Raw genomic sequence first — 16186 nt, 5'->3', positions numbered from 1 at the left:
GCAAGACTGCTCTGAAGCATTTTAAAATGAATACCAAGTATTAAAAACAAAAAAAAGATTATGTCAAATGCAGCTCTGCATTACTGAAAAAGATGTTAGCCTTTCGGTGTCACTGGATTCACTGTAGAGGTCAGCTACCTTTCTTCTAATGATATTGTGAAACCGAAAAAGGATCTAAAAAGAAACTGCATGTTGTGGTCAGACATGACCGAAATTATTAGTTCCTGTAACAGCAGTTTTTATGTAAGTAACATATATGGGATCATGGGAAGATAACTGAAAAACATAGTTCTTTCCTGCAATCAGAGAGTTTCAAAACATCCTACCTTGCCAAGTTGCTGTAAAAACTTCAGATGTCTTTCTTCAAATTGTGTTGGGTCCCGATCTTCAAAAGCACCAGAAAATCCAAGTGCTCCAATTCTCATATTTGGCAACATATCACTTTCTGTCAATAGTTCATAATCTGAGGGGTATGAGGAAGAAGGGAAGAGAGAAAGGGAACAGGATGCACAGAGAAGTGAACAGAATGAAGAAACTTACTACAATCATAGCACCTTCTCCCTTTGCGTGGCATACCCCAAGCTCAGTAGAGTATTAACAACCACCTTAACTTCTATACAGTAATTTGCAGTCAAAGACAAAGATGTATTACAAAAAACCCAAATAACTTGTCTTGACTCATAGCGAGTCTTGCTTTTTTGTAGGCCTATTGTACTTCAAACTTCGCAACTGTTGTGCACCAGCTCCACTACTGCAGAGAGCACAAATGTAAACTTCACAAGGGCTTGTGACAAGATGCATCTTCTACTTGGTAAAAAAACAAAAACCACTATTTATTTTTGTTGGAGAAACAAGAAAGTCACAAACATAACATACTGGGTAAGAGATTAGAATGTTTGGCATAGATGTTGATCAAATCAGAAACTGCTTTGAATGATAATGCTAACTTTTAATGTGTTCTCTTTCAGAACTAACTAAAAAGCAGTAACATAGTGTCCTTACGAACTTAGATTTCCAGGGCTGCTTTGGAGAGTGGTTGTGGGTCAATTTCGGAAAAAGGAAGGCACGATATGAAAACGAACGAATAGGAGTCAGGATTCTTTTTGTCTAGTGTGTTCTTGTTGTATCACAGACTCACCTGGAGTGAACAAACTATTCAAGTCACGTATAATTGCTCTAAATGAAGGCCTGAAATCTGGCTCATAATCCATACAGTTGTTTATAAGGTTTGCTAGTTCTGTCCAGTTGGGGGCAGGAAGCTGGTGCCTATCTTCATAAAACTGTAGTTTCTGGAATTAAATAAATAAAAGTTATTTTAATATACAACCATAAAGACTTGCAGAAGCGTTAGCATTCTCACAAGAGCAGACAAAAAGTACAGCTCTAAACTTAGACTTGTTATCTCACCAAACGTATATCTGACCAATTTACACCGAAAGCCAAGGCTGACAATGTAGCAAGCTGGCATAATTTGGAGTAATCAGTTCAGAAGTTCCCTGTCAGTTACTTGGGGAAGATTCGAAAATAAAGAAAGATAATGGGAATGATGGTGTCTCCTTTGCTAGTAATTTCATAAAACTTCAACTGGATGAGTCCAGCACAAAATTCTATCCACCTGTGAGCTGGCTGAGCCCCTCCAGCTGTAAAAAGCAGAATGAGTATAACGAAAGAATGTGGATAGTACAGAGAGGAGGACAACTTCTGAAACACCTAGGCATCTACTAGCCAGGTCTAGGTAGAACTTGGAGCTTACTGTAAGAGCTGATTACACCACCTGAGAAATCAGATCAGGCTTTGTGAGAAGGTAACAGTCTACTTATACAAATAATACTACAAAACTTTGTCTAGTGTAGTAAAGGAAATAATCTTTTTGCTTCCAACTACAGAAACAAGTACGTAAGAAACAATATTTTTATGGAATGTGTTTACCCTCCACCCCCTGACCCTAGCTGAGACAAAGTTAACATCTCTGCTTTAGCCAAAATAGTGGAATTGTCTGCAACACATGAAGTCTTACAGTATTTAAGATATTCAATTACTAGAATAAGGCCAACTAAAATCCATGTACATTGTTCGGAATAGTTTGTTTAAAGCGACACACTGATGTAACAAAGCAACAGAAACACAAACAAGATAATACTGGCAACACTGTACTTTATCCCCATAAAATCAAAACAACGTAAAACAAACCTCAAATCATGACTTCTGATCATCATCTACCAGTAAAATTGTCCTTTTCCTACAGTGGTTATGGATCACCACTTCACATGCTGATACAGTTACAACAGCAGATGTTTTAAATTCAAATGTCCAAGGAACTATTATGATGGCAGAGCCAATAATACTTACTCTTGAAGAATCCAGTGCACTCAGAGGTTTGTCTCCTCCACTGCAGATTTCCCACAAAGTAGTACCAAAACTCCATTTGTCTGTGGCCAGGCTTAATTGTTTGGGATTCTCAATACATTCAGGAGGAACCCATGGTATCCTCTCAAGAAGTACTGTGCAATCACACAAAGAAGACATTATGCTGAGTAATAAAACCCAGGAAATTCTGTAACATACTTGATTTAGTAAAAATGACTAATTTATGCCTATAAATATCTCAAGGGTGGGTGTCAAGAGGATGGGGCCAAACTCTTTTCAGTGGTGCCCAGTGACAGGACAAGGGGCAATGGGCACAAACTGAGGCACAGGAAGGTCCATCTGAACATGAGGAAGAACTTCTTCTCTCTGAGGGTGACGGAGCACTGGAACAGGCTGCCCAGGGAGGTTGTGGAGTCTCCTTCTCTGGAGATATTCAAGCCCCACCTGGATGCGGTCCTGTGCAGCCTGCTGTAGGTGACCCTGCTTCGGCAGGGGGGTTGGACTAGATGACCCACAGAGGTCCCTTCCAACCCCTACCATTCTGTGGTTCTGTGATTTACAAATCAGAGTCAAGGACCATTAGTTTTGTTGTAAAATGAGCGTGATGTTATAAAACAGCCGTAACATCATTTCCACATCATATTTTTGTTACGACTTCTGTATTTCCCCCAATATAACCAAGATTAGTAGCTACCACAAAGAACTAGATGGCAAAGAGTAAAAAGTACTTTGATAGCGGTTGGCACATTATGCCACTGGGAAAAGCTCCATAACAAGGAATTTCACACTACTGGATTTCTAAACTTTTGATACTAATTGTAGTAACAAGTTAAAAGACAGTATTGTACTGATGTAGATTTAGAGCTCCTTAAAATGAGATCTTGTAAGATTAATGTAGGCTTCTCGTTTAAAAAAGGGAGAGTTTAAACAGTTTATTGGAAAATACTGACACTGCATTGCTTATAGTCTCTTAGATGTGTTATTTCTTCTGGCATATATAAAATTACCACGTATAAAGTATGTTCATTTTTTGAAAATGGTTAAAAAGACTAGATAAAGAATAGTAATGTAACTTCAATTTCATTAGCACAACAATTTTGCACACACTTATGATTTCTTTTCATTTAATTGATTTTGCTGCTTATAAAGCATTAAAACAGCCTCAATGGCAGATCATAATCCAGTATTTTTAGCATCATCAAGTGACTTCAGGTATTCACCAAGAAATGTACTGAAGATGATTTTCAAATGCCAGACAGCATTTTCAAAAGTGCATTTACTTTCAACTGTGAAAGCTTCTCCAAGCTATAAAATACAACAATTTAATCTTGATCAGTCTGAGGATACTAAGTCCAGCCAGCAACTGCAGATGCAACAGGCTTACTCATGGTGCATTACAACATACGTACTACCACGGGGAAAAAAAAAGTTGAAAATGAGAACAGTAAGAAAAAAACCCTCACGCAACTGAGAATTGTTGAGGCTTTATTTCCTGTAGCTATTTGCTCATAAAGAAGATAGGCTCAAAACTGCTGACTATGACTGCAAATTTTAGATTGACAGATGGATGAAGGAACTTAATATAACAGAAGCAACTTAGATGGTCAGAAAAAAACCTTTATTTTTCAAGTCAGAAGCATTAAGCAAGAAGGTTGACACATAGACTTACTATCTCTTGGCAAAACTGTAATACTGATGCCAGGATCACTTAGTTTTATAAACGGAAGGTTTCCAGACTTCCTGTCTTCCTCTCTGATAAGCAAGATGTTTTTTGCACAGACATTCCCATGAACAAGGCCTTTATCCTCCTATGAACAGAAATGCATCTTTTACATACTGACACAAAAAATCCTATGGTTGAAGAGGTAGCTAAAAACCAATACTTTACAGTTATAAGGGAAACATCAGCAAAGAAGATAATGATCATAAATTAAGTTGATCAAATCCCAGAAATTTCATCAGCTGTTCTTTGATGCATGTTAATGCTGAAGAATACTGATCCACCAGTATGATCCATTTAAAATGAACATAAGAACATTTAAACTCTGTTAAAGGGAAGATTCATCTAATCACATATCCTGTCTGAATAATGGACTTTATGTTGAATTAAACAGACTGTAAGGCTGGGACTTAATGAACAGTTTAAACAGTACAACGCTTTCCCCTCCCAGCAGTTAACTACTAGCATTACCAGGACACAGTTTACGTTCATCATCATGACCTGAGGTGGGAAAACCAGGAAGCACCGATTCCAGGGTGGGGGGGATGGAGAATTTTTACTGGAATTGTGTTTTTATTTCGCACTAAAACATAAAGCAATAAAAAAGGATGGGAAATTCACTTACACTTTGTGCAAGATACAAACGTCTGCCCTTGGCTATCCACTAACTACCTGGCATATGCCCAGTCTATTTTGAAATACCGTCCAGAGTTTGAAGAAGTAGGGAAATAGCTCATCCATTTTATACATATTATCCTGAAACACTTGAATTCAGCCACTAACAAAACTGAGGAATAAACTACTTACCAGAAAATGCATGGCTAATGCCAGCTGTTTGGCTACTTCCAGCTTCCACAAGATATTGATAACATTTTTGTTCTTTTTCAAATATGTGTCCAAGGATCCAAATTTTACATATTCTTGTACAAGGATGTCTGATTTAAAACAGTAAAAAGAGTAACAATTAAACGCAACAATAAATAATGGAATATTAGGACAGATTCCTTACTCTAGTACTACCCAGCTCTTTGTTTGATACCTTGTTGGTGAACTAAGCTATACGACATCTGAGTATTGCCACAAATATTTTATCTTCTTTATACTTCTTCAGTGTGTGGAAGTTCACCTAATTTCTTCTCAGGTGCGAAATTACTAGATTTAATAGTTTTTTACAGAAGAGGTTTCCACCATCACAAATCTAGCGAGTATCCTTCCACTCTCACTCGAAAAGCACAATAAATAACTAACTTCTGATAAAGCACAGTAGCATACAGCAATATCAGTGCAGTGAGTTGAACAATATTAAAGTCGACTTCACAGTTGTTTACAATCTATATTCATAGTGAAAAATACAATGCTTTGCTGACAAAAGATGCTCTTCTTGAAAACAGACTAATATTTGCACTAAAAAAATTTGTGTATATATCTGACATATGTGTCCAGGCAGTCATCCAGTGACTAAACCAAGAAACAAGATCCATTTCATAGTACTGCAGTCTTCATCAGTTTTGGTATAACAATTTCAAATTGCACGACTGGACACTTGCCTTAAGCTGCAAGATGCTCACATTGCAGGGCTTCTCATTTAGACTCCAAGACACTGGAAATTACTGGTATTATACTTGGTTATAGCAAATAAACTGATTTTTATCACAAATTCATTTTACAGACAGCAAACAAATTCTTTTTTGCAATTATGTAAAGTGATTTTCATCAAATCTGTATATCAAATGTGTAACCCACAGAAAAAATAACCACCCCTCTTCCTTTTTCTTAGTAACTGCCTCTTACTAAACTGTAACAAGTCTCTTGCATTCAGAAATAGAACCGGCCATAGAGGGTAACTGTGATTTAAAGGAGAAATAAGTAACCATACACATCTTTAGATTTTTTTTTTAATTATACACATGATCTACCTGAAATTTTATATATAGTCCCCGTGCATGGTACAAGGAATAAACTAGAATAAACACTCATGGGTGGTTTTGCAAAGAACTGGTGTAACAATTCTTGGCCAAATGTGGTGCTGCGCCTTTTCCAGCCTCCTAAGAGAAGCCACTTCTGGTACAGAATCCACCGTCCCTTTTGCAAAATCCTTCTCTCTTAATGCAGGCAACTGTCTACCTAATATGCTTATACAGTTATTACAAAATGGTTCCTTTTGTTAGAAATTTCTAATCACAGAAAAAAAAAAAAATGGTTTTAGGGCAAACTGACATTTCTGCCCAAAGACCAAATGAAGAGGAAAAACTGCCAAAGTGAGACCCAGCAGCACATGTTTGAAGATAGCACACACAAGCATATGACAACCATGTATTTCAGGTGTTCTTAGAAAACCTTACTAATAAATAGTCACAATGGGACCTCATGTCTTCAGAATGTAATCTCTAACTCAGACTTACCAAAGCTGTATTTGTGCTCATGAAGTCAGCACATGGGTGGGAAAGCCTGGCAGCTTCTGTGTTTCTGATCACAGCAAATGAAGGTTTTCTTGGGTGGGTAGTCAAGCACTTCCCTTTCTAGCTAACCACAGTTGATACTATGTAGGGGTTAATTTTTTTCTGGCATTTCAAAAGCTTGTTTCAGAATTTCAGCATTGCTTTTCAAAAGTGAGATTTTTTCAGACAGAACAGACATGACTGAGTCATTTACAGAGGTTACTAGTCACACTGACTGTATTTACACAATGTTTCCATTTTCTTTGTTACCACCATATTAACTTGTTCTCAGATACCACTACTAATACTACTGCAACGTAACGCGTACTGGGTGAACGGCTGGTGTGACAGGTTGTTTTGTTTGGTTTTTTTCCCCTGATTTCACCCAGAACCAATGGCAAACTAATGACAGCTGTATAAAGTTTGTACAAAAAGATAATTAATTTCTACTTACTCTCCTCCCCACACACGCAGACTCCGTAATTTAACACCAAATGTTTGTAAGAAAGCTGGCTCATCATACTTGCTGCCTCAAAGAAGGACTTTGAGGAAGGAGAAAGAGAGATGAAGAGAGAAGAAATACCAGTGAAAACAAAACCCCCAAACATTACATAATTTCTAATAAATGTATTAAAACCATGTGCATTTTTTAAAACATTTCACCTTCCATCTCATCACAAAGAGCCTGTGTAGCATATTTTATATTGTGTCTGATGTTTCAGGTTTGAGTTTGGGGTTTTTTTTTGAATAACTGATAATCCATATTCCAGAGAGGTTAGCAATCTCTTTTTTCTGCAGACAGGTGTATCTCCACATTTTAAAAAGAATCTCTTCTTCCATGTCAGTTAACTAAGTAAACAGCAGACAAATTCATGACACACTATTCAGTTGCCAATTTATTCTTTCACAAAGTACTATTCAGTTTCCAATTTATGTCTTCATAGCACACTATTAAGTTAAAAGACAAGTAGCAGCATATCACTCATGCACTACTGCGAGACCTTACCTAACCTTGTCAGGAAGGTTTCAGATGTTTTTCTTTCTTTAGCCATTTAAAAAATTCTCTTCAGTGGCATCTTCAACTACATTTGCTTGTGTACTGATTATTCACCCAACAAAACAAGGTCAAAATTAGCACATTTTCCTTCAGGTGACTATATTTGTATTTCTGTACTCTTCGTCATTTTAACAACCGATTTTCACTTAACTTTAGAATGTAAGTATATTACCCAGCTTATTGAAATTAAAATAAGGGTTATAGTTTCTTTGTTGTTTTCAGTTGTCTAAAGTGTATGCCTACATTGTTTATGAATATCAGCTACCCAAAATGTCTTTTCCTCTTCGTTTACATTTTGATACAGATTTTTCTTAAGTAATTGAAAAGTTCAGTAAACAATGGGTTGGTTCTTTTGGCTTGCTGTAAATACAGCTAGATTAATTAGGAATTTGATACAATTATATAATCAAAATAAACAGCCATATAAAGTTGCATTAATATATTAAACAGTACCACATCCTGTCTAAGTCTTTACAATTAAGTTCTCACATACACAGTCTTGGGCTCAATTACATTACCAGTGTATTAATTTTTGCACAAAGGCATTTCAGGTTTGCTCACAGCTTCACTCAAACACTGAAAAGTCTAAGTGAATACAAATGATTCTACATATGGCAAGAGTTTCTCATACACGTATACTTTTAATTTTTTTATGGCTTGATGTGAAATGCTAATTTTACTGGAGAATCAGTATAACTCCAAAACATTGAAAATAGTCTACCGAAAGTAATTTTCTGTAAATATTGGTCCCTCATTGTACATAATGAACTGGTAATTCTGTGGCCATAACACCTCTTCTGTGGTACTTGTACAAAGAAACCCTCTGGCTGTCAGTGGGTAGCTCTGATGGATGTTGGGGAGAGGGGAAACAAAATACACAGGTATACTTCCCAAAGCCAGTCTCAAATCCATCCTCCCAGTGTCAGGAGGCCAAGAACGAGCTTGGTTCGACATACAACCTTCTACTATATAACAAATACTCATTTATTGTAGGAAAAGCAATGCTCAACATAGTATGGACAAAACGTTACACAGCAGTCAACAATCACACCAACCTCAGAGTAGTTTCTGTGCACTTTATCCAGCACCTTTAAAAGAACTTCGGTTTGGTGGAGCTGGCCATAGTCTCCCACTTCTTTTCTTACACCTTTGAATATCTTAGTGAATGTGCCCTGTCCAAGACTTTCCTCCTAAAAGACAGGAAGGACACATTTGGGAAAAAATCAGAAATCTCTGCCTGTTTTGCAAAAGATCTCTTAATAACCTTAAGTAATGCATATGCAAACTCTACAGCTAGCACACCTCTAGAGTCAGATTTAGGGAACAAGGAAGCAACTGTATCAGAAACAGGTTAAATCTATGCTTGTTTTTTATTGAGTCCTCAAGAATCTCAGAAAAGAACTTGCTGCACGAACCAGAGAGGAAGAAATGGCTGTTATCAAGATGTATTTAGACATCCCTAGAAGAAAACTACTGCTATTGCAGTCAAAAGGACACTTCTTACTTGAAAAAAAATCTGTTTCTATTAATGGAAATGTTTTAAAAAATTCTTTTTTCTCACAACTTCAACTATGGAAACATTACAGTAAAACCTCCTAGCTCAGATCAGGCTCTTTTGAGTTTTAGAAAACTCAAGTGTGTATTAAACCAATCATCTGTAGTGGAAGAAGCATCTAGTAGACTTACAAATATCAAGTCCTCATTCCGGATTTTGTGAAAGACCATCTGGTTGACATTATTGTGTCTCTGTAGCGTAGGGGATGAAGGTACGTCAGAAACACTATTGCTTCTGAAGACTAGGAGATTTGATTTATCTGGGAGAACAAAAAGAGTGGGGAAAAGAAAAACAAAGTAAACTCAGAAAATATAAAAATAAACCAGTATTATTTCAGAATGATTATTAATGAGAAGCTGGTAATTCAGTAAGAAAAAGATATCACGTTGAGCTCAGTTTATTCAAAAAGCCACACAGTATTTCATTAACCAAATTCAAAGTCTGATTTTCACCCATCAGTAAAATAATTTATGTACACACAGCTATTTTAAGTTTCTTAAGTACTCCTACTTTTGACAACCATTCTGAAGATATTCCTTCTTCCTTTCACATTTTAACTTCTGCTGTATTTGTAATAACAATCAGGAACGGAAAACGAGGGTGTAAGTCACCACCTTCTTTTATATTACCAAGTCATTCTGTTAAAGACGTGCTTACTTTCCTGATGCCTCTCCAAAGCACTTCAGTGATCCTCACTACCTTATGTTTACCAGAGTAATTATTCCTTGAGTGCTTTTGAAAAAATGCTCTCCACAAAGTAGAGCAGGTCTGTTAGTAAAACTAAAGCTGATAGGTAGATATTTCTGGGTATATGCGTGCATGCATGCGTGACTCTATTTATTCAGTAATTTATAGTTCTGATGTATATAATTTTTGTTTGACGGCAATAATGTTACAAAATTTCTCTGTAATGTACAGATGCACTTACTTGTGAAATCTTTCTAAGTTTTTGAGTCCATTGGCTAATTTCAATCAAATTTGGGTGAGGTAAAATGGACACCAAATAGTCTGTTCTCTCAAGTTTTTGTTTAAATAGGGACTTGGATAGAGATGAAGACTAACTAACATTAACTGTAAGCAGTAAATACTTATAGTAAGCAGAAAGGGCAGACATCAGAATTCATAAAGAAGCTCTATTCCATGTGTATTTTTCAGTGTTAAAAAGAAGCTGAAATCACACTGAAGAAGCCTTGGCATAACTCAGCTGTCAACAAACAATGAAAGAAATTCACTGGCCTTGTTGGTTCCACTGCTTATGGAACCACCCTCAAGTGAGAAATCATACATTTAGTAGCTCTTTCCTCTCAAGACTTGCTGCTGCACACAATCCACTGCAATTAAGAAACCAGTTTTGCTTCTAATCATGAAACTGGCTACCATGATTCTTTCTGGAAGACCATCTTATAACAAAATAAAATTTGGCAGACACTAGGACTAAAAATTATGACTAAGAGAATGAACAAATAGGTCAGTGAAATTTAAAAAACAAAAAACCCACAAACATATATACCTACCTACCTGAGAGTCACTTAATATTAACTTATTTTTAAATCTTTAACCCAAAAGTTGGAAAACCTTCTGCTTAGAAATAATCTTTCTCTTACCTTTTGGTTTTGGAGGACAGCATTTGATGAACTGGAAAATTATGCTGTCTGAACGGACAGTTTCTGTCTGGTAACAGGTCAACAGATCCTTAAGATTACCAAAACTTCTCTTGGTTCCACTGAGATTATATTCTCCATTCTCATTCTTCGTAATTAAGCAGTGCTTATAATCAGTGGTATTCTCACGCTGCAGAGATTTTTTCCATTAAAATAAAATTGATCGTTATTTACTATTTAAAGTTTACTTAAATGTAAAGCACTCTACTAATTAAAGAAAGAATGCTTCAGCAAAATACTACCATAACCCATTCTTTTGTTCTATGTAATATTAGTTCTGAGAAAACAGGATTCTACTCCCATCACCGGAACTAGTGTGTTGATGCTAAGAAAAACAAATGTTATGAAATCTGCAAAGATGGAGCTGAGAAGACAAATAACAAATCCTAGGAAAAATCCTTTAGAGTTAGTAATGAAAGCTTCTTCACCCTTACATGGGGTAATGTCAAAACAAAATTTTGTTGGAAGCAATAGCCCAAACACTCACGCTCCCCATTCTTTTGGCAAGCATTTGGAGATCTCAGCTGTATTTCTCTTTTTCTGTAGTCTACAGTACAGTTCTAAGCAATTAGTTCTCAGCACAGATTTTCAATATGCATTGAATTATTTTTACAATGAGTCTTGAAAAGATCCCATTAAACATTTTTAAACAAGAGGAGCTCTTAACAGTGCTTTCATGGTCCTTCACGTCAACACTGCAGAAAATGTTCCAACAAATTCTGAATCTCAAAAGCCTTTCTGATGGCTTGCCCAGAGAGAATTAGAACAGGGAAAATAAATGTGGCTAGGTCAGTTAATGGCAGGCTTAACTCAAAGCTTGACTTTCAGACTTCAACTCTCTAAACTTGCTCAAGGACTGATCTCTTAGTGTACAAAACTCCCTACCAAACACACTTCACTGACTGGACATAAAATTTTTTGTGAAACTGGTCTTAAAATGGCTGTTTACTTCTCCATCCATACATCATTTTGTCACTTTCAGAGATGTACATATCTCTGACAGTATTCAGTGAACTTGCTCACTCATTGCAAACCAACCCATGCATTACCCAAAGGTGGCTCTGTTAATTTAACCAGAAGCCCAACTTTGGCACAAGATCATGCAATCATGTAACTGTATTATCACTAACTGCAATCTCACAGAGAGGAGGCACACCTGGTTCTTTAGGTGCATGAGAACTGCAGGCATTTCAAGGTTGGCTCCCACTCTAGCTAACATCAGATACTCAGCAGGAGATCTGTGTTGACACAACAGCTGCCAAATAATCTGGCTGGCCCAGCACTGGGGATGGGGACAGGACCCAAACCCAGCAGAACCTGTGAAGGACAGAGACTCTCAGATCACCAAGGGCTGTACGCTCAGTCTAACTAAGCCCTATTGTGGTGGTGAGGAGCAAAAAAAAAAAAAAAATCCCACGCTGCTCCACCATCCAAACATTTACTACAGTCCCATGAGCCATGTCACCATTCTCAGAACTCTCAAGCTCTCTTCCTTCCACCTTCTCCTTGGCATGTGGTATGTGTCATTAATGATTCTAAACATCCAGGCTCATTATTATAACACAATAAAGATTATACAGGTACTACCTAGGCCAGAATACAAACCTCTATAGCAAAGGTGAGGAAGTATTTTTTAAAATCTTTAGGACTGCAGCGAAGAACGTAGAAACCAGTCTGATTACCCGCTTTCTTCAGTTTACTGATAGCAAAGTCCATGCTATAGTAAAAAGAAAATGTTTAATATTGCATAATTTCAAAATCCAGGAACATCAGAGATTGGCCAGTGAGCACTATTAGAAGATATCTAATGCAATGACAATGTAAACTCTCAATTTTTAACAGATTCATTTTAAGTTAATCTTTTTTGTCCCTTTATTTTCCAATATTCAGGGTGGCTGCTTACACAGAGAGCAGTATATTAGATACTCTTAATAATGAGAACACCACAATTATTTATTTGATGAGAAACTGTGCAGTCTAAAAAAGTGTATTCCCCGAGGCTTATGATTTTCAACATCCATTATGGAAGATGTAATAAAACTGCCTAATAAACAAGATAAACTTAGGAAAATATTTGTGTGGGCGAAAAAGCTGGCTTTAACTTGGGAAAGGGCTAATAAGAAAGTGAAGCTGAAATAAAACATCATCACTACATGAACCAATTTCCCCTTGAACAAGCCTTGCTAATTGACTACTTCTATCCATCTACGGAATGAAGATTAGAATAGATTGGAAAGGTCTAGGCTCGTTGCACATCCCACTAAACAGCCCTAAATAAAGGTCAACATACAGCTTTAGTCATTATAGTGCAAGAAATGTTGTCAGAACTGTATAGATCTCCATCCCTCTCCTGTTCATCTCTTCTGAAGGTTACAGTACCTACCCTCTTTCTGTAATTTGGAAATTTACAGAACTATTCTGTATTAGCTGAGTAGACAGTGCTAGTTTCATGCAACACATCTTGCATGTATCAGCTTTCAAGCTTTCTGTAGCTAAAGCAAATACTCATTTTATTCTGCCTAACAAAACATTTCTAAGCTCCCATGTGCACTTCTGCAAACAATAAACAATAGTATATGAAGTATTAAAAAAATTTGAAATGACGGTACTAAATTCTCCCTCTAAAAAAATCCAACAACTAAACAACAAAGAAAACAAAAAAGGAGACAACATTCCTTAAAAACCATCAAAACCTCCAATTTATATGGCAGTTTACTGCAGTCCTTGCTCAAATGTTGAAGAGAATGTTATTTGAATTTGTCTTTTTTCCCCTTGGCACTCAGATAATACAACTGCTAGAGGCTGCAGAGAAAACATGAGACCCTCTGTCTATGACACTGTATGCTGCTGCCATGGTAGTAACTATAATTCTGTAAAATCAGCATCATGACTTTGCTGCCTGTCTCACTTGAAGAAAAGAAGAATTCTAAGGGAAGAAAATTAAAACCAGAATACTTCCATTTATTTTTTATAACACATCAAGAAGACATTGTATTTTGCAAAGTAAGAAATAAGAGGAAAAACATAAAGCATTGTATATCACATAATTGTAATAAATACACATTGCAAGATGTCCATCAAGGTTCACAGTCAACCAGAGTTCATCTTTCAAAAATAGCATCATCTTGATATATTCATAAAAAATTTGCTTACAAAATTGGTCCATGGCAGTTGCTTTGGATATTTTCAAGGACTGACGGTGGTGCTACTTCTTTACAGAGATAATGGTGGGCATCTGCAGTTAATCTGTAGTATCCATCAATTAATGATACAAAGGAGAGAGCTTCTCTTAACGACTGAAATTCAGCCTCCTGTTAAATTGTCAGGGGAGAATGGGAGGAGGGGCAAAGAGAGAGAGGGAATGAGAAATTTAATTTTTAATACGCAAGACAAAATTCCTGGATACGGTAATGGTATAAAAGATATAAACACATGCATACATCAAAGCTATCCACACGGTTTCTAACTACTGCTTGTATAGTTCTACCTTCATGCTGTCACCCAAAACCTGTTAGCAATCTTCAATGTTCAAAACTGAACCCAAGCCAATCTGCCACGAAAACCCATTTACTCCAAATACATGCAACAGCAGAGGAATGCTTACAAGATGGAACATCTGAAAGGGAAAAACTGAGTAGATACAACTCAGTATGCCAGATACCTACTGCACTGGCATCACAGTGTTATTTTTTTTCCTCAAGGAAAGCCTTTGCTTATCAAAGATTTATGGGGCTGCCTTCAAGTAGCAAAGAAAAATCTCCAGAAAAGTACCTGCCTGAAAACGTAACTAGTAGTCAGCAAAAACTGGCATCCTGAGCTGCATCATACGTACAAGCCGACCCTTCACTACTGTGATGAGAGGTGCAATGGATGAAAGAAGGGAGAAGAATAATGTGGTCAAAGGAAAACAGGACATGGAAAAGGTCGATGCAGAATACATTGGACAGGTAAGAGCAGGGCAAAATTACATTCATCTGTAGTAACATAATTATTACTGTCAATAATGGAAAATAGAGTCTACTTTTATGTAATTACGTACGTAATTTTAATGTATTTTCTTAGTATTTTGACAGTTGTATTAAAGCATTAAAGGCCGTCTTTACTTGAACAGAGAAGTGTTACTCTATCATCTACAGAGTGACACTATATTTCATTCAGCAGTGCAGCCCAAAAGAACAGCCTTTTAGTACACGCTGCACAAGTTTGCCCATGACACTGGGGACACAGTGGCTGAACACAATTCCCTGGCAAGTTCTTTGCTAGACAGCAATAACAATGCTGGTGCTTTTGACCACGTGCCAAGAATTTGTTTGGAGTCTTCAAACACCTTATTAAAAGAGGACCTGGAAACAACTATCTTTCCAGGTGTTTCAACATGATTGGAAAACTCACACAAGGAACAGACCTAGAAATCCAGCCATTTTAATCAATCCATGTATCCTAAAACTGTGTAAACTACATTTCTATACTGAATTCTACTAGCTGTGTAACAGATCAAACTAAATCACAAATTCTAATTCACACATGAGCTAATTCTGCTGTGTAAAGTGTCCACACACAAATCATAAGCAAAACAGCAGCTATTGCATTTTTTCCTACTCTGCCTTACTCTTCAGTAGCTTTTTTAGACCACCTCTTAGAAAATCACTTTTACCCTTGCAAGCATTGCAGTCAAGTACCTAACTACTGCTGTTGACATTTTTTAAAGAAAATTTTAATGGCTCAATATTAAGCAACACTCCTACACCATTCTGAAATATTGTTATGCTCTCAGTATCACAGATACAGGTCACAGATATTCCAGCTACTCTTACATTTCAATAAAATGCCTTGAAAAAAATTCAGCTTCTTAACAGGTCATTAATTCTGCGCCATTAATGCATGAAATGAATGTGAATCACAATTCTACTATAAATGAAGGTAAACCATAAGCTGTTTCTAAAAAAACACCATTAGAGAGACAGTAAAACTAGTTAAATCTTATTGAAATATTTTGGGAATTTTAAAAAATTATTTTTATAGGAAAGAGATAATAAGCTGTACACAGATTTTTCATACACACACACTCTGGTCACACAAAATGCCTGAGATGGAGAGCCCTGAAGGCCCACAGCTCAGTCACAGAGATAAAGGAAGAAACAACTTGTATTGGGTTTGCGTGGCAAGGTTTTGGTAGCTGGGGGGGGCTATAGGGGTGGCTTCTGTGAGAAGCTGCCAGAAGCTTCCCCCATGTCTGATAAAGCCAGTGCCAGCCGGCTCCAAGACAGACCCACTGCTGGCCAAGGCCGAGCCCATCAGAAACAGTGGTAGCGCCTCTGGGATAACATAGCTAAGAAGGGTGAAAAACACCTGGTAAACAACCTGCAGCCAGAGAGAGGAGTGAGCTGA

At 36.9% G+C, this 16186-nt stretch overlaps 1 protein-coding gene across 8 annotated transcripts in view; it reads right to left on the bottom strand.

Moving 5' to 3' along the window:
• Positions 1–16186, bottom strand: part of JAK2 (Janus kinase 2) — a 103053-nt gene that overhangs the window by 17366 nt on the left and 69501 nt on the right. For all 8 annotated transcript variants that reach the window (XM_075411133.1, XM_075411131.1, XM_075411139.1 and 5 more), the window contains 11 exons: positions 13952–14109; positions 12404–12515; positions 10742–10928; positions 9269–9396; positions 8638–8772; positions 6980–7067; positions 4895–5022; positions 4037–4175; positions 2350–2501; positions 1139–1289; positions 327–463 (listed from right to left, as the gene is read on the bottom strand). In XM_075411133.1, coding sequence (XP_075267248.1) covers positions 327–463; positions 1139–1289; positions 2350–2501; positions 4037–4175; positions 4895–5022; positions 6980–7067; positions 8638–8772; positions 9269–9396; positions 10742–10928; positions 12404–12515; positions 13952–14109 — 1515 coding nt within the window. The remainder of the gene's footprint in view (positions 1–326; positions 464–1138; positions 1290–2349; positions 2502–4036; positions 4176–4894; positions 5023–6979; positions 7068–8637; positions 8773–9268; positions 9397–10741; positions 10929–12403; positions 12516–13951; positions 14110–16186) is intronic.

Source organism: Opisthocomus hoazin, chromosome Z, assembly GCF_030867145.1.
Source record: "Opisthocomus hoazin isolate bOpiHoa1 chromosome Z, bOpiHoa1.hap1, whole genome shotgun sequence".
NCBI lineage: Eukaryota > Metazoa > Chordata > Aves > Opisthocomiformes > Opisthocomidae > Opisthocomus > Opisthocomus hoazin.
The sequence above is the reverse complement of the archived record's forward strand: the minus strand, read 5'-3'. Positions and strand labels throughout refer to the sequence as shown.